At 36.5% G+C, this 27,687-nt stretch overlaps 1 protein-coding gene across 2 annotated transcripts in view; it reads left to right on the top strand.

Annotated features, from left to right (window-relative positions):
- SCAPER (S-phase cyclin A associated protein in the ER) overlaps positions 1 to 27,687 on the top strand; it is a 180,549-nt gene that overhangs the window by 29,758 nt on the left and 123,104 nt on the right. For both annotated transcript variants that reach the window (XM_064456758.1, XM_064456759.1), the window contains exons 6-16: positions 6,571 to 6,671; positions 8,890 to 9,006; positions 10,433 to 10,593; positions 17,826 to 18,088; positions 18,541 to 18,765; positions 20,305 to 20,475; positions 20,958 to 21,033; positions 21,488 to 21,605; positions 21,942 to 22,053; positions 22,536 to 22,676; positions 25,888 to 26,043. In XM_064456758.1, the coding sequence (XP_064312828.1) occupies positions 6,571 to 6,671; positions 8,890 to 9,006; positions 10,433 to 10,593; positions 17,826 to 18,088; positions 18,541 to 18,765; positions 20,305 to 20,475; positions 20,958 to 21,033; positions 21,488 to 21,605; positions 21,942 to 22,053; positions 22,536 to 22,676; positions 25,888 to 26,043 (1,641 nt within the window). The remainder of the gene's footprint in view (positions 1 to 6,570; positions 6,672 to 8,889; positions 9,007 to 10,432; positions 10,594 to 17,825; positions 18,089 to 18,540; positions 18,766 to 20,304; positions 20,476 to 20,957; positions 21,034 to 21,487; positions 21,606 to 21,941; positions 22,054 to 22,535; positions 22,677 to 25,887; positions 26,044 to 27,687) is intronic.

The raw sequence follows: 27,687 nt of genomic DNA, 5'->3' as shown, positions 1-27,687 counted from the left end.
AAAAGAAGACCCATGTAAAAATGAAATGTGCCAACTTCTGGCATTTAAAACAGATTAACCTGGTATGAAAGTGTTTATTTTTTATTTTGTACCTTTTGCTGTCTTGTCTCAAAAGTTGATATAGTTTTATTGATTACGTTGTCACTGAAGATAATGTTTGATGCTCCCAAATTGGAAAGGGCTCTAGTGGCTGGTTGTGGTTGAAACTGCAGACGGAAAGCTTGTGGTAAGGATACAAACAGTGGAAATGCGTGTAAGAGGATCAGTGGTTGTGTATATTTTCTCTCAGCTTTGGGCACTGCTGAAGTTGGTAGTTTACTATTGATTTGGAATTGAGAACTCTCAAATCAAGTATATAGATATGGTTTTGCTGCTTCCTACATAAGGATATAATGAATATGGCTGAATTATTTCTAAAATAAAGGTTCTCACTTTTAAGCATCATCTTACTGTGCATAAATCAGTTTCCGCAGTAGTTGTAGGTAGAGGTTAGATATATTCTAATAGATTTGGCTATAACCTTCAACATTTCAAAATGCAGATTGTATATTCTCTGCATCAAATGGTTTTATAAATGTTTTACTACCTAGTATTTTCTAGATTTGGGTGACAAACTTAGGCAGAAAAGAATTAGTAATGCCTTTTAATCTTTTCCTGTATGCTAAAAGGAATTGAGCACAAAATTATTTGTGGGTGGAGGAAAGTAGATTCTGTAGTCAATTTTGGACAATCAAATTTTGGTTAAAGTAACAGAGAAACGCATCTTCTGCTGCTATTCCTCTATGATCTTCAGGTATCTCAGCAACTGTTTTTTATATATATATATATACACACACACACACACACACACACGCATATTATATAAGAAAGGCAAAACAAAACACGTGCTTATATAAAAATTACTGATAGAGTTTGAGCAACTGGATCCAGCTTCTAAGGATACAGTAAATCTACAAGAATCTTAAACTACTTTACATTTAATCATTGGGGTTTTGTCCTCTTCAGAAAAATTAATGGCTTCAGTTGTTTTTTTTCCTTTCAAAACAGCCTGATTTTATTACGTAAAAATTTAGTTCTACATTCTTAAGTTGCTGTTTAGCATTACTTAATGCTTGTACAAACTTCTGTCTTTCCACCTAACATTATTTATTGGTATATTTCTGTAAGATTTTGGCAAGGGTAGTTTCTCTCCTTTCTAATGCTTACAGGTACATTCTTAAATCAGTCTGCCTTGATCGTAGTTCAGTGAAAACAGTTTCATTCTGCTTGAGATTCTTATTCCCTCTTATAAAATGGAAAATTTAGCAATGAAGTGCTGTTGTTCTGATTCTCATAGGCAACACAAGATACTCTAAAGAGGTGGGTAAAGCCTTTCCCTTAAAAGACTAGCCATGTTACATGATGTTGTTATGTGAAAGAACCAGCAGAAAAAACTTTAATTGAGGCCTTCCAATCAGGGTGATATCTGTGAGAGAGTTAGAGCTGATTGAAGACCTCCTAGAGGGGAGAGGAACTTATTTCATTAGGGTCTGTTGCTGGGAAGGCCTTGTGAAGGCTGGTTTTGGTTCTGGGTATGCTAATTCTAATGATTTCAATCTATGCATGCAGACTGAGATCCATGGTCATCCAGGCTGATTATTACTGGCTTTTAAGACAGCCAAGAAAATAAAACTGTTTCTAAATATATTGGAGCTGAAGGTAGAAAAAACAAGATTTTCCTAACTCCAGTGAAATCTGCAATAATTCAGTGTAATGGTCAAGTTGTTCCAAACGGGATCTCAATCCTATTTTCACTGATAAAGACCAATTTAGCTCTTTCCTTTTTACGCTATTTGGAGGATAAGTTTTGATATGAGCCCCATACTTTTCTATTTTACAAATACAAAAAACACCTGGTTCCAGCTCTAGAGAGCTCTACTCCCTAGAGTCTGCTCCTTAGTGGATTCTGCAAGGGTAGTGTGAGAGCATTTAAAAAGGCATACCAATTCGGAGAGCTTTAGTTACTGGAAAATTATTCTGTTTTTCTCTTCTCTGCATCTGTTTTCGAGTCTTTTCTTTTTCTATTATCTGCCATGTACTGAAGTTGGTATAATAAGAGTCCTCTGGCCAGAAGAGCTGCTTCCTTTCATCCTCTCCCAAAGTTGTGAGAACCGCTTTGGCAATCATCTTTGTTTAACCTAACCCCAGAGCTGGCTTTAAGTGTTTGTAATTCAGCTGTACAAAAAAGGCTACAACAAATTTTTTGAAGCAATTTTTGTGTCCAATTACTGAAACAACTGGTCAATCTTAAAAACATAAATTTACAGAAGGAACTTAGGTTGCCTGCTAAAAATGTACTCCAGTACAAGAAAATTGAGTTTAGTTTGGTAAATACATAATCCAAAATATTTGGTATAGATAATGAAACAATATAAAGTATGCATAGTTTGTAAAATAAAACACACATTTCTAGCCTTGAAAATAAGCTCAAGTACGATGTGGTGGCTGAGTTAATTTCTCTGACATGCATTGTACTATTTTGGGTTGAACAATCTTTCATGCTTCCCTGTTTTCCTCCTCCTTCTTTGAGAATGCAGGAATAAATGGAGAAGACAATGTTTCAAAGCTGTTATGTGATTTCCAAAGAAAGTGAACTTCTGATTTTAAGGATTATAATAGGCCTGTGTAGGACCCAAGTCAAGATTGTCCTGATTCAGGAATATAGGATTATTCTGATGTAGCTACTCTGTGTATTAGATGTCCTTGATTGCAAAGTAATTAATATGATCACCCAACTGAAGATACTAGAAGTACAGCTTTAAGATAAATACATATATAAAAACCAAAGTAATGGCTAAGAGCTGGAGAAAAGAAGGAAAAGCACAAAAAGAGCTTTTTGACATGTGGGACTATTGATCAGAGACTTGAACACAGGGGAGAAACAGGAGCTGTATTGTGAGTGTTTTTAGTTTTATGTCATGGCTTTTCCTTTTAAGTGTTGTTTTTTAACAGGATTGCTTTCTTTTTTAGCTTGAACTGGCTCTTTAAAAATTGTATGGGATGGATATGACCTTGAAAAATAATGGGATTTAAAATTGTTTTGACGCTAGTGCAGTCGATGCCTACTCCATAAAGGTTCCTTTTTGTCAGCACCTTCTCAAGTGGTACAAGTTTCCACTGCTTCAGCACCACAGGGTATATCTGCTACACTCAGTAGTGTAGGTGAGCTAGAGAGCTGTATTGATGTCCAAGGCCCCAGAGCCCTGCACGCCAGTATTGTGTGTCAGTAGGACAAAGGGATGGCGCCAACCGTCCTGCTATATGCGCCAGTAACTAGAATTAATTACAAACCAATCGAATCCGTTGCAGCCAATTGGTAAACTAATTGGTAATTTTAGCTGTACATCTATATGTAGTTATCTGGATGCCTGTAACGGCGCTTTCAGAGCCACTTTTGTTCTGCTTCATCCTGCTTGACAAAATGTCCCTCATAGCTTTAGGGAGAAAGATGTGCATCAGTGAATATGGGGCCACTCCAGCTGCTTGTCTTGTTTGTATTCCCTTGTTCGTAAAACATGACTCGGGTTACAGCTGCATGGTTCTGCTCTGATCATTCCTGATAATGTGGAGCTAAACATTCCTTAAAATAGGTTAAGCCATTTATTGTATTTTTTTGCTATGCCAAGTAACTTCAGAAATATAACTCATATGCAGTTTGATTCCTTTTTTTGTGTGTGAACAATAACTCAGTGGCAGGCTTGAAGAGTAAATGATTCAGAATTAAATTTTGCTTTCTATGCTCTTATTGTTAGTAACAGTCAGCACAACTTAGTATGGGCTAATGTAAATGGATGTGAATTGAATTAGAAAGCTGAAATTTTATTAGGGAAACTGAAAAAAGAACTGGCTAAAATACTTGACTTGTTCATTTCTTGTAGCAGACTTTACATACGAATTGTTTTGGTGCTGTAAAGCAACTGCCTTGTGAGAAAGATTTTTTGTTGTTGTTAGCTTTTTTGTGGAGTATTTAAAAACAAAGAGCAACTTTAACATCAGCAGTGCTATTCTGGTTGATTTCCCTTGTGTTTGACTTTTTTGTGACTTTTCCCTTATAACAACCAGCATATGCTCTATATCTGTCATAAGTACTAGTTAAACGGATATTTATGTGAAAACAGATGCTGAATTTCAAACTTGCATTTGTGTTAAACAAAATGAATAATCATCAGTATAATTTTAGATTAAAAAGCATTCTGCATACATTAGACATCCTTTTTCTATTAAAGGACAATTAAAAGTAAAGATGAATGGCACGTGATGTTACAAAAACGTGCATTAGTTTCCTGTACTGAAGTAGAGTGTTTTTACTGTTTTCAGTGTTAAAAGTTTTACTGTTAAAATTTGTAGTTATACACCTAAGAACCAATACATTTTAATTTGTAATGGTTCCCAAGATATTTCTGTGTAGTAATTACTTCCTTTGAGCAGAAACTTTTTCTTAATACCAGTGAGAACGACTTCGACACAGTAAAGAATTTGGAAAACAGCAACACTTTGTCATTAGTGTTTTTCCTTATACCATAAAATCCTGTCTGTATTTTAAACTCTGCATGTGAAGCTGATGTAAGTTTTCATAGAATTGAAGCTTCATTAATGTATTTTTAGTATTTTCAGCATGTTGTCACCATAGATTACACTATAAATTTTTCTTGTCTTTGAAAGAGTAGTTACGAAAGCTTCTACTTCTGATTGGCATGATCTTGACCTTTCTCCTTTAGCATGCATTAATGTGCTTTGCTGGGTGATAATCAGCTCTACTGAGAAGGTGCCTTATGCCTGTTGGCTATGATGGCCTGTGTGGTTTTTGTTACATTCAGTAAATTATTTTTGAGTTTATACGTGGAATATAAGTGATTTCCTAGCTTCCTGTGTGGTAAAGAATTGCTCCTTTTTCTACCAGTGACAATAGATAACTGTAGTTTGCTTGGGGAACAAAGCTAAGAGTTCAATCATACGGTCTTTTGCTCTGCTTTGCTGTGATAAAATGGCCATATTGTCTGAGTAAAGACTGCAAGATCCCAATTTAACTTTTGAGTTTTTTATTGCTTCTGTATGTAATCTGACCTTACCATAGTTACTGCACTTGTACATTTGACCAAACTGGAACTCAATAGACACACTACATAATTTCTGGAAGTTAAGGATAATTTTATCAGAAAAAAGTCTTTTGGTTCCCTACTGTTCAGCATTTTATCTAGTAATTTCTTCCTGATAGTGTGAAGTCAAGTTAATTTTCTATGTCTTTTCATAACAGTTCATTTTATTTGATAGAGACCGATATGTAAATTACAAGATCCTATCTACTTAATAAAGGTTTTGCAATATTTTGAATAAAACTCCAGCACACTCACAGTTCACCCACATAGTTTCTGACACTGTATGTTTAATCCTACCCAAGAATTACAGGATGGACTAGGTTGCTTTGTAGATCCCTCCCAGTTGTGTTGTTTTATGATAATGTGTAAATCTCTCAAGCCATAAAATGTGTTCATGATTACAGCTTTCAGTGATTACTTAATATAAAAATGCATAAATTATTTGATAACTCTATAGTTCAAAAGTAATTTCTAAAATTATGTAAAATTAATTGGCTTGTCATGGTGAAGAAGTATAATCTGGGTAGTGGAATTGTAAGGACTGGACAAGTAGTTACTTCATAGACAGGAATGTGCAATTAGTGACTTTTTTTTCCACTTGTTAAGGTGTGCTAATCAGAGAAGAGAATGTAAACTTTGCATCTTGCAGCTTATCTTGTTTATTTCTCAGTAATTTGTGTCAAACATGATGATTTTATAAACTAAGTGTAATACTGTGGTCTTTCTCTTTTTTTGCTTTGCAAAATATCACCATTAGAGTCTTCTTTTGATTAAAACCTGCTTTATTAGTACGATAGTGCTGATAATTTCACATGACAAATGAAAGTCTGCTGTTAGTCTCGACACGTACAAGCAGACATCATTTGAAAGTCCAAAGGAATAGGATACATTTTGCTGAACTTCAGAGGTGCAGCAACTATTTTTTTACCTAATGCAGGGATGCCAGGATTCTCCAGAAGGAATTCCTTCTATCTGATGTAGTTGCCTTTGTGTAGCTTTGTGTATTTTTACTTCATGAACAGATTAATACTGACATTTTTACTCTCCTACAGGTCTATCGGTTTTATAGACAGTTTTGCTTATTTGATGGAGTATGTCCAGCATCTCTTAAAAGATAACAACTCTGACCAAAAAAATCCTGAAAGAGTGATACTTTTTTATGTTAGGAATTGTTTTCTGGCCAAATTTTGCTATTTTGTCCTTAGACATTGGTGCTTGCAGAGATATTAGAAAATGTGCACTTTTTATGTTTTAATGTTTGTTCATGTAAAACTCTCAACTATCTGGGCTTTTTTGTTTTCAGGGTTTTTCTTGGTTTATTTTTTTATGAAAGAGCTACAGACTAGTAAATTTCCTGCTTTTCTTTCAGTTCCTTTATTGATGTGGGGGGATTGCTGTTTTGAATACCAAGGTTGACGTAATGATTGCTTTTCAGGAAGTCCTGATGATGCTTGATAACTATGTAAGGGACTTCAAAGCATTGATTGACTGGATACAGCTACAGGAGAAGCTAGAAAAAGCTGATGCTCAAAGCAGGTGATGAGATTTATAATTTTGCTTTTTAATTTTCATCCAAATACTGTCTCATAATAAACTTCATTTTTGTAGTAGAGATTCAGCAAATAGAACCAATTTCAATATTTGCTCTGGGGCATCAGGAAGGACGTTTTTCTTTTGGATAGAGTTGGTGTGGACAGAGAGGGGATTTTATCCTTCCTGGTAGTGTTATCAGTGAACAGCTGTGCTGGAAATAGTAACGGATTTGGAAGTATAGTATCAGAAAGGTAAAACTGATTACGTCATTACAATTTGTGCCTAGTGTTAAATTTGTGTCTCGGTGCCTAAGTTTTAGCTTTGAGAGGTAAAGGAGAAGTAAGGTTTTGCTGATAAAATTTGTGCCTGTAGGAGATGGGAGACACGTAGTATGTGAGGAGCGATACACTCTAGTTCCTCCGTTGTCCTTTGTTAGGTAGTGAGTTCAATTGCTTGTCTGCCTAGGTAGAGACAAAAAGTAGACCAAACCTAACAGAGTGGTTTTATTAGTTGATTATAGGTTGTTGATCCTGCTAGTAGTACTGGAACCAGTTTGTTATGGCTTAACCCCAGCTGGCACCTAAGCACCACCCAGTTGCTTGCTCACTCCCTGCCAGTGGGATGGGGGAGAGAATAAAAAAAGTAAAAGTAGGATAACTCATGGGTTGAGATAAAGAGAGTTTGATAGGTAAAGGAAAAACCGCACACACAAGCAAAGCAAAACAAAGAATTTATTTCCTACTTCCCATCAGCAGGCAGGTGCTCAGCCATCTCCAGGAAAGCAGGGCTCCATCACACCTAACGGTTACTTGGGAAGACAAACACCATCACTCCAAACATACCCCTTCCTCCTTCCCCAGCTTTATATGCTGAGCATGATGTCATATGGTGTGGGATGTCCCTTGGTCAGTTGGCATCAGCTGTCCCAGCTGCGCCCCCCATCCCCAACTCTGTGCCCCCCACCCTGCTTGCTGGTGGGGTGAGAAGCAGAAAAGGCCTTGGCTCTGTGTAAGCCCTGCTCAGCAATAATGAAAACATCCCTGTTATGGACACTGTTTCCAGCACAAATCCAAAACACAGCTGCATACTAGCTCCTGTGTGGAAAATTAACTCTAACCTAGCCAAAACCAGCACACAGTTAAAAAATTATTTACATCAGTGCTTTTCTCAATCTGTCTTCACCAGCACTGGGTTCTATAAGTTTGATTCTATTTTTAATTGCTAGTAGTAATTTTCATGTAATCAATAACTTCAGGAGCAAAAGTTAAAAATAAAAAGGAAAATGGCATCAGTGTCAATGAGATGTGTAATGAAACTGCTACCCTGATGTCATGTGGTATGGAATATCCCATTGGTCAGTTTGGGTCAGCTGTGCTGGCTGTGTCCCCTCCCAGTTTCTTGTGCACCCGGCAGAGAATGGGGAGCTGAAAAAGTCCTTGACCAGTGTAAGAGCTACTTAGCAACAACTAAAACATCTCTGCATCATCACCGTTTCCAGCACAAACCCAAAATGTAGCCCCATGCTAGCTACTAAGAAGAAAATTAACTGTATCCCAGCTGAAACCAGGACAGTATCCACCCCTTATTCCATACCATCATGCTCAGGTCCCACGCTATCCAATACAACCTCATTAACCTCCACCCCCTCCACTTAAATGAACCTGTTCAGTTATCTTTGCAAGTACACATTTATCAGTAAACGTTATTGCTGACAAAGTTTGGTATGTCAATAGTATAATAGGAGTGGAAGGTGCTTTATTTGGTTAGTTCTAAAATTTTTTAATGTACTGGAGATATTTGAAACCTATGTTAATCAAAGCAGCATTTAAACTGTATTGAATGCTCTGTAGCACAGGGTAGGGAAACGTAGGGTACTTTAAATGTTGTGACCTTTTATGTGCATTGTTATTGTCACTAGAACTGGAAGATATCTCCAGTCCTATCCCTGATCCTTTCTTTTTAACTGGTTGGTTTGATATTTGGTCCCACGCTGACGTTTAAAATAAGCATTGTAGTTCTTGAGAGTATGCATTATTTTTGATACAGGTCTGGCTAATACAGTTTGGAGTTGGTGTAGAAGCAATTGCTAAGATGTATGATTAAATTCAGCAGTATTCATTAATACTTTATAGCATTTGTTTTGCTCTTTTTCCTTTAAGTTGATAGAGGAATAGTTACTGTGAATTTTGTTTTTAAACCTCTCTTTTTCCTGAATTTGCAGACCTACTTCATTAGCCTGGGAAGTAAAGAAAATGTCTCCAGGACGTCATGTGATTCCAAGTCCATCAACAGATAGAATTAGTGTGACATCAAACGCTCGAAGAAGTTTAAATTTTGGGTATGAAACCAGATCATAAGTTTGTTAAAGCTATGCAGTATTTGTTATTATGCAATGCTTTGGATGCCGAAAGCATAAATTACTTCAGAAATTAATATAATGAAGATTAAAGTCCATCTTTGGTTATTCAACACAAAGATGTGTTTTGCAAATTGCAGGATCTTTTCAGTGTAAGTTGCTGCAACCTGGAGAGTATGCCAAAGGAAAAGCCATTCTGTACTGCATGGGTCTGACAGTCTCTTGGCTCAGCTGTATGGAACTATCAGAGACACGGTACAGGGCTTAGTCTCTTGTTCTGGTTTTCTCACATGAAATGGTATTGCATTCCTTTAGGATCAGTGGGGATGATTAAAAACAAACAAGCCAACCAGCCAGGTTTTTATAATTTCTGGAATTATTACTGATAGTTTTTTTTGACAACTGACATGATAAAAATAGGAAATAATGATAAACTGACATCTCACTGGGCTTGAAATAGGTGAACAGCCTGGTTATGTGGAGGCTTTCTACACATTTGTTTGAAACTTGCAAGATCTCAATTTCTTTCCCCCGGTTTGTTTCAGTTAATGAAGCAGCTGGGGTTTTTCGATTGTTTTAGTTGGTATTGTAAAGCTGGGAAGTGAAATCAGTTGTATGAGTGCAGATAAAATGACTCTTGTTGCAGAAGAGAATTGGACACTTCCGCAACATGTGATTCTGGAATAAATGTTACCATTTCCCAATTTAAAAAAATCTGCTGGCATTCACTGAAATAAAACTATACAGGTTTTTTGCTCTAAACCTTGGGCAGGAAATGGCAACTTCTGTAAAAAGGCAAAACACAGTAATTTAAAAAACACTACAGTTCTGTCCATCCAGAAATTCAAAGTTTAGTCAGTCATTTGGATCCTTCTGAAAATTAATAGAACGCCCTTCCTGTTTTACAATTTATTTGTGCTAAAAGGATAATAGCAAATTGATCTATTCTTTTACTACTTTAACCTTGGAACAGGGTACCTTATGGATTTGTGTGATCAACATTTACAATTAAACCTGCACTTTTTTGGACTTCTTGCACATATGCGTTGTTAGACTCCTTGTATTAGTAACAGTTGCAACCCATTCTGTGCAGTTCATTGATGCAGTTGGGCAGGACCCAGGAAGATGCAATAGAAGAGCTGTTACATTTAGCTGTAAATACTCACCGTATGCTTATTTCTGTGATTTGAAAATTTAGTATCAGAGAATGTTTCTTGTGGGAATTGTTTGTTCATCAATACAGTGCTGTGTGTTCCTTCAGCCACTAGAAGTTTTTAAAATTTTGGAACTACCTCTCAGTCTGAATCAGTGAACACCAAGATTAAGGATAGAGTGTTCTGATAAAGTTTTCTAACAAACCATTTGGTTATTTGATTAGACACTAAAAAGAGCTATGACTGTCATTTAGGAACCCTGCAGTGACAATTTCTGCAACACGCCTGTCTCCTTCTGGTGTAAGTTGGGCTGATAAGGTGAAAGCCAATCATGGAACTAAAGCTGCCAGTCCTGAGCTAGCAACAGCACAAACCTGTCTGCCACCTCCAGTACAGAAGTCATCGCGGAAAAATGGCAAGTCTCTTTAAGTGGCTTAAGTTATTTTCACAAACTGTGTGGTATAGAATCAGTTCAGAGTGTGATGACCTATTTTCAAACAAAAATGAAGTATAATTTTGCAAAATACAATGTTTAAGTATTGAGACAGAAGATTAGTGCAGCCTTACATGATCATTGTAACAGTTAGTTTTGGGACAAAGCTGTGTTTTCATGTATAGGTAACATTCCACTGTATTTCCACTAACTAGAATTTGATCTGTTAAAATAGCAGTACATAACACCCCAAGAAACACAAGGTGTTTGGTCACAAACTGGTAATCTAACTGACTGCAATTTGGAACGTGGTAACAATATAAAGAATAATACACATCTAGGAATCTGTAAAGGAGCTCAAGATAGTTTTATGTACCCAGGGAGATGATGTTATCAGAACTGTGCTGAAGTAACAATTGATTTATTTTTTCTTTGAGGACAAGAATGACCACATTCAGCTATGAATTGTTTCTCTAAAGATTCTCCTTGGAGAATGCTTGATGCCAGGGTCTTTTTCATCTAGAAAAGATTTGTTTAGTTGTAGACATAAAAAACTTTACCTTTTGGTTTATAGTTTATTTGCACATGCTGGAACCCTGAGATTGTCTCCAGAGGTGAATTTTTCATTCAGTTTTTTCATGCATGGTCCCAGATGACTTTCTGCAAAATCAGCAAGCAGGATGTAGAAATGGGTGTTCTAAAGAAAAATTAAAAAGAAATGTTTTCATAATTTTTTTAAAAGAAAAAATACTGTAAAATAATGTATTAATTTAACATAGTTGTATGTAGAAGATAGTAGTAGGAGTCATGTATAGTGGTTTGGAGACTTGGGGTATATTACAGAACTAAAATACCTTGTCCAAGTGTCTTGCAGCTTAACATAAGTTTAAGTAGCATGTGGATTCTTATGCTTAGAAAAGAGCAATCAAAACTATACTCTAAAAATGGTTGTTTGAATGGGAACTGGTTGATGCTGTTTGTATGAGGGAGTATCTTGCTGTATATAGTTGCAGTGAGCTGGTTTGAGAACAGTAGCAGCTTGGCTGAGTTTTCAACACTAACTGAAAGTGTAATTCCACTTTTAATTTTTGCGAGTATGAAACCTTTTTCTGTTTACTATCGCTCATATTAAAGTGACAAACTCCAAGCTGTTGTTAAAATACCTTCATTAGGAATTCTTGTGCGTATGGAGAATGTTAATAGCTACATAGGGAATAAAACTGATCTGCATTTCCATTTGGATAACATATTGGATAACAAAATGAAACCAGAAGACCTTATCCTTGTGTTAGTTTTAGGCATTTAAAAGCCTGTCAGTGTTGTGCTGTGTTTTATTGGTCATTACCTGCACCTGATGAGCTCCAGAAAGAGCAAAACTGCTTAGGTCCTGTAATACTGACCTGTAAGTGTTCAGTGATTTAAAAAATGGACATATATACTATACAGTTCAGACTTGAAACATTTTAAGAAATAAGTCATTTCTTCCACAGCCTTTGTTTATTCTTAATAATCTCTTAGCTCTGACACTCAGCATTGGAGAATTTCAATGATTCTGTCATGGCTGAATTGTAATGTTTTTAACAAATCAAATTCTCTTTAGGAGCACGTTATCCTTTGTATGGAGGCTAGAATCGCTTTGGTAAAATCAAATTAACCTCACTGATTGGAGCACAAGACAATCTGTGAAGTTTACGCAAAGGGAGTCACAAAGGCTCTTCACATGCATTATTGAAGCAGATATGAAGCTTGTGTATCATCTGCTCTGCCTGTCTGCCAGCTAATGTGCTCACAGCTGTTAGGTACATTCAGGCCTTGTGGGAGGGAGTATTCCCCCTGCCACCCTGTAATGCTCTCTTGCCTCCCTAAAGCCCAGCTGGGACTTACAGTGGCAAGATTTCCCTAAAACACCTTTTCTCCAGTGATTTCCAGTGGCATTATCGTTAGATCTCATACCAGTTTTATGAAGTGGATGGGTGGTATAATACTGTATCTATTTCATGGTTGATGGAATTTCCAAATTTAACTAAAGTCCTTGGGGAGAGCGAAAATGCATTATTTTTTCACTTATTTCTTTAAATTATTTTTTTCTGGGTGCATAATTAAATGAGGTTAAATTGTCTTAATATAATTTCCGTCATTAACTCACTGTTACCTTCAATATTTTATTGAATTTTAAAAAAAAAAATATTGGGGTTTCATGCTTGAGTATTTTTTACGCTATGAAATATAGCCTAGTCTTATTGTCTGACCAGTTTAGGGCAAAAGAAAAGATTGGTTTAGTAACAGTAGTACGCAGAGGCAATAGCCTAGCATGAAACTAATTCCCAGGTCCTTGTGATAAGAGGTGAGATAGGTGATACAAGCTTAGAGTGTGTATTAAGACTGCAAGTAGGTGCTTACAAATAGAATACTTGTTTGTACATAACTTAGGAGAAAGGGCAGTCAGGAACATGCAAACTTCTCAGAAATATTGAATGTTTTTTTCTGTTGCCACACTTGAAATCTAATTTTACTAATTATTATTATCTTTCCTGTATTAATTACTCATGTACATAGTTGTGAATAGATGTTCTTTGTAATGTAGCTAAGACTTGACATATGGTCCTCTAAAATAACTGGCCTGGTTTGGGCTCAGACATGCTGGTACTTGATCTTGTGGAAGTATCTGTAACTTCTGCATCCTGAGAACAAATTGCAGGAATGTTACCACGAACAGCAAAGGGCAGCTTATTCCTGACTGGACTGTCAAATTTTTAAGGACAATTTCTGTGAAAAATCTTATATTAATTTTTTTAATCTGTTTTCCCCTCTCTTATTTTTAAGTGACCATTAAAAGTAGTCTGACAATTAACATCTCAATTAAAGTCTTTCCTATTAACTGACCATGTGTTGTTATGGTTTCTAAATATACTGCTTCTTGCACCACTACATTTTCTCTGGTAGTGGGGTTGTGGGGGTTATTAAAATTTTTTTAAATTTATTTTATTGTTCTGGTTTTCATGTCTTCTGCCCTGTAACTGTGTTTTGGCTGAGTTCATATTTCTAGATTTGCTTCTAGATTCTCAAGTAATGAGAGTTTGCCAAAGTGCCTCTCAGATATGGTATTACTACTTTAGATTTAAAAAACAATTGGGGCTGAACTGAATGAGTGGAGAAGGTCAAACAGGCTTTAGCAGTATATTACTTGCAAGTAAATTTTTAAGAAGGGACACGGATATCCAGAGGTAGAACTCCTAAGAGTTTTGCATGTACTTGCTTAGATTTATTTTATTGATGTTGCCAGTAAGGCTGCTTGGCCAGTTCTTCCAGACGGAGTAACTTTGAAAGAGTAAGGCCCTGATGGCTGTGAGGGCCTCTAGGCAACAGATGGCTTGTTGCTTCTATGTAATACAAGAGCAAGCAGGGACAGGGAAGTGCAAATGAAACTAGAGAATGATCAAGGTAGTCAAATGAATTATTCATTAACAAAACTCTGGGAGTAATCAAACCCAGCATGTGATACTTAGCATGTGGAGATGGCTACTGGGCTATATGAAAAGGATTCCAGAAAAAGTTGAAGGAAGGGAGGAAGGGTGCTTTGCAAACTTTTTGTTAATAACGTGCCTGGAGATGACTGAATACTAAACTGATAAATAAATTAAAACGAAAAAGTAAATTCTTGTATATAGCTTGTTGTCAGGTGGCATAAAACTGGTAAACCGATTCCAAATATTTCAACAGTCTGATTATGTTCTTGCATTAAAAACTCATTTGTATTTCAAGAATTCACCTAAAAACATTCTTTCAAAGACAAAACATACTTCTGTGCTGTTAAAATAATTGGATGAGTCTTGAGTAATAATTATGAATCTGACAGTGAACAAATACAAACTGAAAATTGAACATGTATAGCTTTTACTAAAAGATGCATTCTTATTGTAGTAAGTGTGATTATCGCTTTTCCATGCTCTGGATAATTTTATTCAGAGTAGTTCTATCATTTTAGAGTACTAGGAAATATGCCATGAAACAAGGAATCAAATAGGGAAGGCAGGCAAGATTTTTTTTTTTTTGTAGAAGTAACTTCAGTAGATATTAGTAAAGATATTAGTAAAAGGTATTAGAAAATATTAGTACAATTACTATTAAGATATGTGTAAGATTAATATATCTTATTGTCTAAACGTTAGTATAAACTATCTTTAGGTAGTAGATACTACTAAAGGGTGTCTCCTGACCATTTTTAACATAGAAAAGATGCCTTATGTAAGAGCTGACTTCAATTTGTGGAACAAGTTGAAGCGAACTCTTGCAACAGTCTTGTTGCGCAAATGACAAGCAAGAAGAATCACAATCCAAAAGTCTGCTGCAGTGAAGCAATAGATGTTTTTTTGATAATTTCAGCAGTCTTCTGAACAGTCTCTTTCTTTGTTGTCTGTATATTACTTGCCAGGAAAATTTTGTGGCCAAATTTTATCATAAGCTATATACGGCAAAATCTTTGTGGTCCTACCAATGACAAAAGTCGGTGAGGTAGGAGCAACTGTGATATACAAGGGGCCTAAGCAGTCCTTAATGTTCTGTGTAATGCAGGGCCATATTCTACACAGGCTGTGTGCCTGGAACTTTGTGCAGTAAATCTGTTTGTGATCCTTGCGGAATTAAAACCCTATTCCCTGCAGTGTTGTGGGAGATAAGATTGTCTCTGAAAGGGTAATCAGATTTAGATCACTTGGTCCTGTAGGCAATAATGTTTTTTCCATATAGAGGTGAAGAAATAAAAATAAAGTCAAAGTCGCTTACAGGGGTCTAATGGAAAGTCTGTGGTAAAGCAAAAAATATAATCCATTTCTTTTTGACTGCCATTCCCCTCTCTAATAAGTGGTGCGTATTGTTGCAAGCGCACATAGGGGGAATCAACACAGAAAGGTGTTTTGCAGAGGTACGCTGTGTCTGGTTACCATCAGTAATCTGTAGAGATCAGCTGTAATTATTCATACAAAGTTTTTGAATTTTATTTAATTTTTTGGAGTAAAATGGTTTTAACAGTAAAATATCAGCTTGATCTTTTTACATCTGTCATATTACTAGTCTTGTTAAGGTTCCTGAACGATTATATAGTTACATCAAAACAGCTGAGCATGAGCTGCTCAGCTAAGATAAATTTCAGTACAGTCCTGTTCACTGCTAACTCATAATTTACACCAGCCACTGGTCTAGGCTGCTGTGTTTCACCCCAAGATGTTAAAAGAACCCTGTAGTTAAATGAGCACTGAATGTTTGTAAAACACTAGATGGCAAGGGTAGCAAGGTATTAAGGTGCCATTAGTTCTGGCTCAGGCTAATTTCCAGTTTAGTAGTTACTGTTGATGTTGAACACCAGTTCAAGCGCACCTAAAGGTAGTTTAGGCCAGTAGATACAATACTTTTATCTTTTACCTAAAATAATCTTCATGTTTATTGACAGTCCTAGACGTGTGCCACTGCAGTGCTTTGTAGGGTAGCACTTCTGGTGGAAGTGTTGGCATCAGAATTTTGGTGCTTGTTTTAGAGTTGCCAGAAACACATGCCCTGGAGGGAAATATAGAAAGACTCAAGGATTTTTGACCATGAAAATTACTGTTAAGATAGGTCCATTTTATGTACTGTAAATTGCTTTGAAATAAAGAAGTTCTGAAGGGAAGAAAAAGTATTTTGTTCTTTAATCTCCCTGTGGGTGTGTTGACCTGCGTATAGATGTTATTGTCAGTCCATAAAGATGGTTCACTTCCTGTAACCTAACCATCATGGGTTCCTACTGAAAGCAGGTGGTATTTTTAGAGAGCATAACGCTTGTATCTTATATTTTTTAAACCACCTCTTATTTGGCTTAAAACTTCCAGTTCTTGAGATCTGATTTTTAAAAGCAACTCTTTGTTGGTAACGTACAATTCATCATAACATTCATTCTGTTTCTCACTACCCTTGGGTGTTTCAAATGACTTTTTGACAAAGTAGACGACTCATATTTATTCCTATTTATGTTAAACTTAAAGACCAGAGCTCAAACATGAATGTGTGAGCTGCAGGACCAGCTCTGTTAGTAAAAGCTTTAGAAATACCTAGAGAATGAATTTTGTTATACAAGTTCTGTTCTGGGTGTTTTTCCCTCTGTAAAGCAAGCAATTTGGTGTTGGGTTTTCTTGATTCTGTATTCCTCCAGGTAAAAATAATCTCCTACACCCTTCTTTTCCTTTTATGTGAATGATCCTAAAAATAGCTTATACCAAAAATATATTGGAAAATATTGTACATAATTCTTGATTTTTTTGCAAGAAGTTTTGTTCAGCAAATAGACTCGTGAACTTACCTTTCACACTTGTGAGCTGTATTGTCAGGTCTGAAAAGAATCACTTGGAGTCATTTCAAGATGTATGGGAAATTATGTGCTGGTATTAATTGCTGCCCACAAAAATGTTATATATAGAGAAGGGAGTTTCACCTTGATATTCTAGAAATCAGATCTCACTTAAGACCTGATACATTTGTCTGCCTAAAGTAACTTTGAAAGGTTTTTGAGTATGTACCAAGATTAGACATGGGAAATGTTGATCAGCAAGTTGTATTTAACAGCTATTTAGTCACCAAAGTAAATTGAAGTAAACTGCTCTTGCATTTTCTCCTTCAGTTTGAAGTCCCTCTGTAACAATGTTTTGCTATTTCCTGGAATCCAGGAAAAGAATTTTTCTGAAAGCTGACACTGATTACTGTACTTCTATTATCAGAATGAAACAAATGGAAAAAGAAAACATTTCTGAAAGAATAGTAAGCCACATCACACGTGTAATTATGTCTGTACTTGCAGAGATTTTGCACTTTCACAAAAGGCTTCTAAGGTTACTGTTGCTACAAAGAAGAACAAGAGCATGGTTGCTTTATTGTGCTTGATGAAACAGCAGCATAGGCATGCAAAACTTAAGTACATATTGCCATTTTTCACATTGTTTTGTGTACAAGTAGTTTAACTTCTGGAAGGAACAGAACTGAATAGAGTTGTTCAGTGTTTGTGAAACTGATAGCACTCCTTGAAATAAAAAAGCTTTGCTAGAGAATTTCATTGATTTTTTTTAAAATTGATTTTTAGAGAGAACATTTTTGTCATGCAATTTATGTGACACTGTAATAAAACAGTTGTTTTAATACTTGTATTTATAAGTCTTCCTTTCTTAGAATGGGGTGTTTTATTTTTTGTGTAGATCGAAAGGATGCAGAGGGCTGGGAGACAGTTCAGCGTGGAAGACCTGTTCGATCTCGATCCACAGCTTTGGCAACAAAAACTGCTGTAGCTGCAGAATCACTGAAGTCTAAAGGTGACAGTGACAAAGAAAATGTCATTTCACCACCATCAGAGAATAAGCATGGGAGTTCACTCACTGACAGCGGTTCATCCAAAAGCACAGAGGTTATACAGAAAGATCCTTTCCATCAGTCTGAAGGTCCTCTTACTGAAAGGACTCAGGTCAGTACAATTTTGAACCATTTTCTAACTTTAAATCTTGCAACTTCTTCTTTAGAGCATTTTCTAAAGGTATTGTTGTCTAGAGCTTTTATTCACTAACCAGATTGGAAGAGGATTTTAAAAATAATGGCTATTTCAGTTACCTTTCTGGAAACACATTAAGGTGTTGGCACAAATGGACAAGTTAAAAATCATGAGATGAATCATACATTTTACAACGCTGTGGACAGGTTTCCATGTTTTCTAAAAACTCAACATTAGGCACATCTCACACAGAAGATTATTGGTAGAAAGATCCAGCTTTTGCAAGGTTATGAGCAACTGAAATATTTGAAGTTATTTGCATCACTCACTGTAAGGTTGCCAGGTACTTTGTTAAAATCCTTCTGACTCTAGACACTTTAAAAGTCAGTATGTTACATTTTGTTAATTTTGCAAATGCCTCTTTTTAGTTCACAGCACACCCCTCAGAAGGCAATGGGAGCACTGGCACACCATTGCAAGAAGATTCCTTACAAGCAGTGTCTGAGATGCCTCCAGTTCTTACAAATACTGACTGTACTTCAAAAACTCTGCAGACTAATGAAGCTTCCTTCCTGATCACTGATACTGTAAACCAGCATCGAACAGAAAAAGCTAAAGCTGAAACTGAAATGGATCCTTCGGATATTTCAAATGTTAGTGCTGCCAGATTTGTAAGAAGTCTTATAAGATTTCTGAGTCAATAAAATACATAAGCCTTAATTTTCTCATTCTGTGTTGCACAGTGTTTATTGTTAGCCTGCTGTAGAAATTGCAGAAAAGTCTATAAGGTACTTACTGCAGAAAAAATAATTGCACAGATACTTTTCATGACAGGATTTAATTTCAGTAAAGTTTCTGAACTTAAACTGGAAAGATATAAATGCGTTCTTTGGAATAAAGAGATCGTGTGCTCTCATTACTTTTTTTTTTACATGTATGTTTGCCATAATTTTTCATTTCCTTCCACTATCAATCATTTTAAGTCAGACTTTTACTAAATTCTTACTCCAGTTTTGCTAATTATTCAAACTGGAAACACATGGGATATCAAAATTCTGTTAGAAACAAATGTAGACCTCTGCCTTTTAAGACTAGCCGAACTGCTGTCCTGGGTCTTTCTATACAACTAGCAATTTGGACTAATGCCATTCTTAAGGAACAAATGTGAAGTGAGTATGCTGTTTTTATGTGGCTTCCTGAAAAGAATGTCCTTCTTTTCTGTAGGATTCTGCAGATTTCAAGGTCTGTCTGCTTTACTGGGATTTTCTGAGTAGAGAATTGCAGTAATGCTATGCAAAATCCAGGTTATACTTTCAGGTTATATTTTGTTTTGATTTTTTTCAGAAACTAGATTAAAATTCTGCTTTGCAGAAGTTTGGACTCCTGCTAGGTAAATTCTAAGTCAAGTACCTCTTTGTTTTCAGAGCTCCTTTGTAGCATCTCATCCACTAACATTGTTTCAGATTGTCAATTATTAACAGTTCAGGATGCTGACAGTTTGATGCCGTCTGTGTGTCTCACGAGCATTTTACTACTCCTGATTAGACTGCTTTGAACACCGATTTGTGTATTGGGGCACATTGTTTGGTAGCCAGAGTGGAAATGAACCAGGTAATACGGGACATTAGAGAGGAAAAGACAGTCAGCATATTCAGGCTTACATTCTTGCCTAGCTATCTTGACATTCATGTTGAAACAAGTATAGCTGGAGATTCCATTGTATTAATTACAGTAAAGTTTCCAGATACAGTTCATCTGCTGATCCATTTTAATCTTTAAATAATACTTTGGAGCATGATTCCTTTGCTGGAGACAACAGCAGGGCATGCCATTAATCTTTCAGAGTATGTTGCTTAGTCCCTAAAACTAGGTATTTAAATGAATTCGAGAAGAACTGTCTTTGCTTTTAATGCAAAGTTAATGACAGTGTTAATATAGTTCATTTTGGAATTACGTGAATGATAATTAATTTCTGAAGTGTTTTGTATAGCTGTTAAATGAGTTAATAGTTGCTAACAGTTTCAGTGGGGTCTATATTTCAGCTACCTTCAGAAAATATAGCAGTAAAGGAACTACAAGTAATTAGAAGTTGAACAAAACGTCATATAATTCATATTAACTATATGGAGACCACTTTTTTTTGTGCTTGCTACTGATTTTGTGTTGTTTTTCTGGTTTCATGTTTCCTACAGTCTATGGCAGAAGTCCTTGCTAAAAAAGAAGAGTTAGCAGATCGCCTGGAAAAGGCAAATGAAGAGGCCATTGCTAGTGCTATTGCAGAAGAAGAGCAGCTAACTAGAGAGATTGAAGCAGAGGAAAACAATGACATTAATATCGAGACTGACAACGACAGCGATTTCTCTGTGAGTGTTCAATTTATTTTGAAGTACTCAGTTTCAAGCTGTTTCTGATGTCGAGTATGAATATAGAATTCGTTAGCATTCATTTTTGCATTAATGTAACCTGTTTTACATGCAAATAAAATAAATAGTGTAATGTAATAATTATACCACACTGTCTAAGCTATATTTAGTCTACTAAACTCAGCAACATGGTGCTGCTGAGTGATACAAAGTCCTCTGGTGTTGCAGTCGTCATCCTGCTGCCTATTTCTGTGTGCAAAACTGGGAGAGCTGGGACTTGTTATTTTCATTGCTACCGAACAGGAGCTACTCTCGGTGAAGCAGAAGTCTCCATTTCTACTGTCAGGAACAGCATCTGGCTTTGAGATGGCTAGTTCAGTTTGGACGCCCTGCTGAATATTGCTGAGTTGGCACTGTTTAATGTGTGTACACCTGTACTTTAAGGTTTATGATTTTACTGTGTGGATCATATTAAATTTCAGGCTAGTATGGGCAATGGAAGCGTATCTTTCTGCGGTATGTCTATGGACTGGAATGATGTTCTGGCAGATTATGAAGGTAAATTTTCATACATTAACGTGCTCCTGTTGAACTGACAGCAAACTTTAGAAAAATGCCCATTGTACTTACGGCTAGTTAAGGTTTCAGAAGATCCCCTAACCTCTAAATATTTTTCCAAGTTACATTATTTTTTAATGTTATTACCTTAGAAAAGATGGACTTGCATGTTCAAACTCTCTCCGTGTATCTTTGTTCTTCAGCTTTCTTCCCTATCTCTCTATTAGAATTTTAGAATTTGTTATGCAGTTTTATCTTAACATAAGCATAATAAAACCATTAAGCATCAAAAATGCACAGGGATTAGAGATGTTTCAGTCTGTGTTTGCACCTTACTTGGGCTCAAGAGAAGCTATTTGAGAGAGAGCTTCAAGAGGAGCTAAGCCTCACTAATTGCACTTGTCCCAGGAAAGTGTGTTTAAATTATCTAAGTTTTTGTTTCCTTTATGTACAGCTCGTGAATCATGGCGTCAGAGTAATTCTTGGGGAGACAGAGTGGAAGAAGAGCCTGCACGTCCGCCTGGACATGGAATACACATGCATGAGAAACTGTCATCACCATCACGCAAAAGGTTTTAGAATTGTTACCTGTCTTGATTAGGCTGTGAAAGAAAGCAACCAAACTCATGGCTGCATGAAACTGTTCATAAATCTACTTTCTTTAAGTCTGTGGGGGGAAGGAGTTGTAGAAATCAGTATATTATTTTCCTAACGAACTAGGTTCATGCTACATTGTCCAGTAAGTAAAGATTTGAATACTACAAGAACAGTATTTACGTTTAGGGGAAATAATTGCCCTCCAGTGGCCCGTTTGTTTTCTCTTACTCAAAATGACATAGAAATGTTTGCAACACTGTCAGTTAATGTTGTTCCACTTGCTTTTGCTCTGCTCTGTTTATTATTAAAAGAACAATAGCAGAATCCAAGAAGAAACATGAAGAGAAACAAATGAAAGCTCAACAGCTGAGAGAAAAGTTACGTGAAGAAAAGACATTGAAGCTTCAAAAATTAATGGAGAGGGTAAGCTTTCTGTAATAGAAAGGAGCCAGTCTGCTGCCTTTCAGAAGGTTTTTTTTTGCCCCCACATAGTCTAGAAATGTTAGAGATTAAAACTAGCAAATGAAATGAAATTTTCCTCTGAGTCTGAGTTTACATAGTTTTCACAGGTGAGTCGTGCATCACAGATGTTAAAGAAAGCATTATTTGAAATCGTGAACTTCTGTGAGAGTGTTGCGGATATACTATACTGACTCAGATTCAGGGAAGACATGATAAAAGTAGAAATGTGTTGTATGTATCCAACATAAATGCTAAACTCACCAAACTGAAGCAGTTAGCAATTCGGTGCACGTACTTCGGGTTAAACTTAATACAGGCTTTGTGTAGGGCATCAAAATGTTTTATTACTGTAAATAAAGCTTCAAATATCAGAAAATTCTGAGGAAAATTCAGGCCCTGTTTTCAATTATTGTATTAGTAATGAATTTACTCATTATATATAGGAGAAAGATGTACGGAAATGGAAAGAAGAATTATTAGATCAAAGACGCAGGATGATGGAGGAAAAATTACTCCATGCAGAATTTAAACGTGAAGTGCAGCTACAAGCAATTGTGAAAAAAGCACAAGAGGAAGAAGCTAAAGTAAGTTATTTTGTTTTAAAGGGGAACTGTTTGACCAGTTACACTTGTATATGTTTTGTACCTCAGAGTGCTCACGAGTAGGTGGTGAAGGATGGTGAAGTGGATAAATGCTGATCTCCAAAACAGGCAATTTTTCTCTAATATTAATTTAAAATTAATTACCTGTTATTAGATATTGTGGTGGGTTGGACTGGAAGAAAAGATGGGCTGAAGTTAAGAGCTGATAGTTGTATTGCTGCTTTTTTTCCTCACAGACAGTATGGCAGCATTTTCAGTGATAACTAGTCCTCCTGGAAGGAGTAGAAGGTCTGATTATCATTCTCTGCTTTCCAGCATGTAGAATGATAAGTGGGGAAAGCTCGTTGCTCTTCTCCTTTGTTAAATATCCATTCTAAATCCAGCATTTTATGTGCTTAAACAGTAGTTCTGTTGCTGTGTTTTGTACCACTAATAGGGTTAAACAGTTGGAAATAAATAGAAACCTACAGTTAGTGCTTGGCAGTTATTCTTAAGTAAATATTTTGTTTAGTGCTCTTCTGACTTTAATACGTAATTTCATAAGACAAGCACTAGAATGGTTTTTCATAGAATCATAGAATCATTAAGGTAGGAAAAGACCTCTAGGATCATCAAGTCCAGCTGTTAACCCAACACCACCATGCCTCCTAAACCATGCCCTGAAGTGCCATGTCTAGATGTCTTTTAAATACCTCCAGGGATGGTGACTCCACCACCTCTCTGGGCAGCCTGGTCCAATGCCTGACCACTCTCTTAGTAAAGAAATTTTTCCTAATATCCAATCTACGCTTTCCCTGATGCAGCTTGAAGCCGTTTCCTCTCATCCTATTGCTAGTTACTTGGGAGAAGAGACCAACACCCACCTCACTATAGCCTCCTTTCAAGTAGTTGTAGGAAGCAATAAGGTCTCCCCTCAGCCCCCTCTTCTCCAGACTAAACCACCCCAGCTCCCTCAACTGCTCCTCATAAGACCTGCTCTCCAGACCCTTCACCAGTTTCATTGCCCTTCTTTGGTTTACCTTATTAATATTACTTTGATAAACATTGTTGTGGTTTAACCCCAGCTGGCAACTAAGCACCACCCAGTGGCTCGCTCACTTCCCTCCTCTGCGATGGGAAGGAGAGAGAGAATTGGAAGTGTAAAAGTGAGAAGTCTCATGGGCTGAGATAAAAACAGTTTAATAATGGGGGAAAAATAATAATAATAATTGTAAAGAAAAGGAGAATAGCCAAGAGAGAGAAATAATACTCAAGAAAGACAAGTGATGCAAATGAAAACAATTGTTCACCACCAGACAACAAATGCCCAGACACTCCCTGACCAGCATCTCCCCCTGCCAGCCTACCCCCTAGTTCTGTTGCTGAGCATTACATCATATGGTGTGGGATATCCTTTGATCAGTTGGGGTCAGCTGTCCGCTTCCAACTCCTTGTGCCCCCCATCCTGCTCGCTGGTGGGGTGGGGTGAGAAGCAGAAAAAAAGGCCTTGGCTCTCTAAGCCCTGCTCAGCAGTAATAAAAACATCCCTGTGTTATCAACACTGTTTCCAGCACAAATCTAAAATACAGCCCCATACTAGCTCCTGTGAAGAAAATTAACTATTCCAGCCAAAACCAGCATGACGTAAATGAAATATTTTGTTCTAAAGGCTGCTTTTCCCAAATAAAGATACATGCATCTCTTTGAAACTAAAATGTTACATTATATAATGAGCATGTATCCCAGCTGTGATTGATGCAGCTGTTCATCCACTTAAGATAAGCACAATAAAATTGAATTAGCTTTTTTACTTAGTTGCTGTTTGTCTCTTGGATTAAAATGATTTCTAGATCAGTCCAACATACCTTCATTATTATTTCATTACACTGGTGTGACTTCTATAATCATATTAACTAAATGACACTTGCCATAATTCCCCAGCGAAGCAGATGTTTCAAGTGTTGTGTGTGTTTAAATGTGTAAGATCTGCTGCCTCTTGAGGTTCTTGTATTCTGCAAATAAAGGTTAATTGGGCCAGAAGGCTTTAGAGAAATACCTGATGAGTAGTATAGCTGAAGACCATGGTAACTGTTGCTGCCCAGTCGGTTATCTAAATTCCCAGTGCTTAGTTGTTTACTGAACTGTGAAATCCATTCTGTAAATGGATTCGAGTCAGTAAGCAAAGCAACAAAAATATCATGCCACCCTTTGCATGATCTGTTGTTGTCTGTCCATGTATCTTCTCTGTCGTCATTTCCTTTGTGGATTCAGACAGAGCTTGAACTTTGACTACAGGAAAAGAATTTCTGTATCAGGCACAGGTTTGAATACGGTTTATAGCTGATAGATTTTTATAATTTTCCTCAATAACTGTGGTTCTAAAATTTATTTAACTTTGATGTAATAAAATAAAAAAGTTTGCTTTTCCCATCCATATAAATTTCTAAAGCATTTGCATTTAAAAGCCTGAAACTGAGAATAATTTTGTTCAGCAGCCCTGTAGCAAGAACAAAATATTGATTACCTTCATGAACCTAAGTAGTAGAAAAGCATATTCTTTGATATTTTGGCATACACATTAAAGTACTTTAAAGTTAGCCCTCTTGTATTATTTTCTTTTTTTATTCCATTGTGTTGCACTGTCTTGTGGTTGAAAAAAATAATTTCATGAAATAGGCCATACTGTTAAGAAATATTAAGACAATGACCGTGTTTGTTTTTTTCTTATTGATAGTATGTGTAGTGTCAGTTCTTTGTTCAGGAGGTACCCGTATATTTAAAGTTAGATCAAAACACCTTTTGGATCCTACTACCACTTGTGTTTTACTGATTTGTCCAGCTGGGCCTTTGCATTCCACATTTTGTGAGTGAGAGAATAGACTAATGAAGTCTCGTTGCTGAGAAGGCTGGGAAGATTTTCCTGGTATTTAGCCAAAGTTTCTTGGGTTTTGGATACAGTTCAGTTTCTCTCTTTCATATTCCATGGGTTTTCCTGGTTTGTTTTTCTTTTTATAAAAACAAAAAAAAATAAAGCCAAAGCAAACAAAAGAATCCAAAGCCTTATTCTCAGCTTAGTAGTTTTCCAGCCCATTCTGGAGAAATGTTCCACCAGTTTAATTATCAAATGGATAATCATCAGATGGGTGGAATTAACGGACAATGAAACTTACTTCAACTTCTCAGATCTTTTCTAACACTTTCTGATTATTTGCAGGTAAATGAAATCGCATTTATAAACACCTTAGAAGCTCAGAACAAACGTCATGATGTGTTGAATAAACTGAAAGAATATGAACAACGCTTGAATGAATTACAAGAAGAGCGTCAACGAAGACAGGAGGAAAAACAAGCACGTGATGAAGCAGTTCAGGTATAATATATCTGTAGTTGCAGGGGGACAATGAAGTATATGTTTGTATTTCATTTTGGCTATGTGGTCTTTGTTGCTTTCTATCTTACCTCCTTTCTTCAACTTCGGAAAAGTATACTTGAATATGTTTCTCCTTTATAATGTTCCAGCAGTAAGAGGGAGAAAGGTAAGTCTTAAAGTTACTATAGCAGAGGTATTACAGATGCTGGGTAGATATTCATGCCTGTCTTAAGCTGTTTTTAAAAAATATTTATTACTCCCTTATAAGAAAATCCTTACATTTTGGTAACAAAACTTTGAGAGAGGAAACTGAAAAATATTCTTTGTCATATGCCTACTGTCATAATTATCATACTTTTTACAGAATCAGTGAAAACCGCAATGCAAATGAGTTTGTGTTCCAGGAATCCTGGTGTGGGTTGTTTTTTCGGTTGGGTTTTTTTGGTTGGTTTATTTTAATACAGCATTCCAACACTAAATTTTCCCAGCCTCACGCATCCACTTCTTTGGCACTGTTAGAATCTGAAACATAATTTTTTTTCTTGTGTTAGCTCCTCCTCCCTCTCTATGCATGGCTCAGATCACCACATGTGTAGATCACCTGTGAATCCAGCTTCTGCCGGAGCTTAGTACTTAGCTTTAGCAGCTGATTCTATCTCCTTGTTGAAAAATGGGGCACGTTACTGACCTCAGTGGCTCAGAAGCCATTCTTGAGACAGAAGGTACCGCAAAAGTGCTGGATAAAACTCTTTTTGAGCTAATATGTTAATAAAAGTTTCTGGATTTCCAAGGTTATCAGTGAAAAGTAGTCTTCCAGGTTGTTCATAAAAATCTGATCTCCGTGATCCTGTTTTTTGTACTTACTCATGCTCTGTTATTCTAGAATTCAGATTTTCTGGAGTCCCTTTCTGGGATTTGGTGTGTTTTTAACTCTTTCTTGTCTCTCCCATTGTTTTTAGTCCTTTCCTGGGTTGCATAGGTCTTAGACTGTTTTTAGGCTGGTAGTTGAACTAGAACAAACGCTGCACCAGGCTTTCAGTACTAAATCCCACTTATGACCACACTGTTCTACTGTTCTTTCTGTATCCTTTCTGCCAGACCAAGGATCAAGCTGATGCTTCCTGCTGTGCTTTTTCCATGCACAAGTTGCTTAACAGTTGAGCAAAGCCCTGTATTTTGAGGTATGCATAGCTTCCCCTGCTGTCCTCTATAAAACAACATGTATTCCCCTCACAGGAGAGCTTTTTCTGCACTCTTGTGGAGCTGGACCCACTCCCAGTATAACTTTTTTAGCAGTTAGTTTAACTACAAGCAGATAATTCCAGTTCAGTGAACTGAAATGAACCATGAGAGTTCTGGCCTGTGAATATGAATTTAACTTTATGCAAAAACTCCTCAAACACTGGAAGAATATGACACTTCTAAACATAACTGCTTTAGATTTACTGGAACAGTGATGGACTTATACATCATTTAAAATCACAAGGATTCTAAAAACGGTATAAAATTTCAGTATCTATGGAAACTGGGCTGCTTCTGTTTATCTACCTGGATTGTCAGTCTCAAGTATTTCTCAGATCTGTTCGGTAAAGTCTACTTGCTCCCTCCTGACACCAAATTCTGCAGATTCACCTTTAAACCCTT

The sequence above is a fragment of the Phalacrocorax carbo genome, chromosome 7 (genome assembly GCF_963921805.1).
Source record: "Phalacrocorax carbo chromosome 7, bPhaCar2.1, whole genome shotgun sequence".
In the NCBI taxonomy this organism is placed as follows: Eukaryota; Metazoa; Chordata; class Aves; order Suliformes; family Phalacrocoracidae; genus Phalacrocorax; species Phalacrocorax carbo.
Note: the sequence above shows the minus strand (reverse complement) of the source record. Positions and strands in the feature narration are given on the sequence as shown.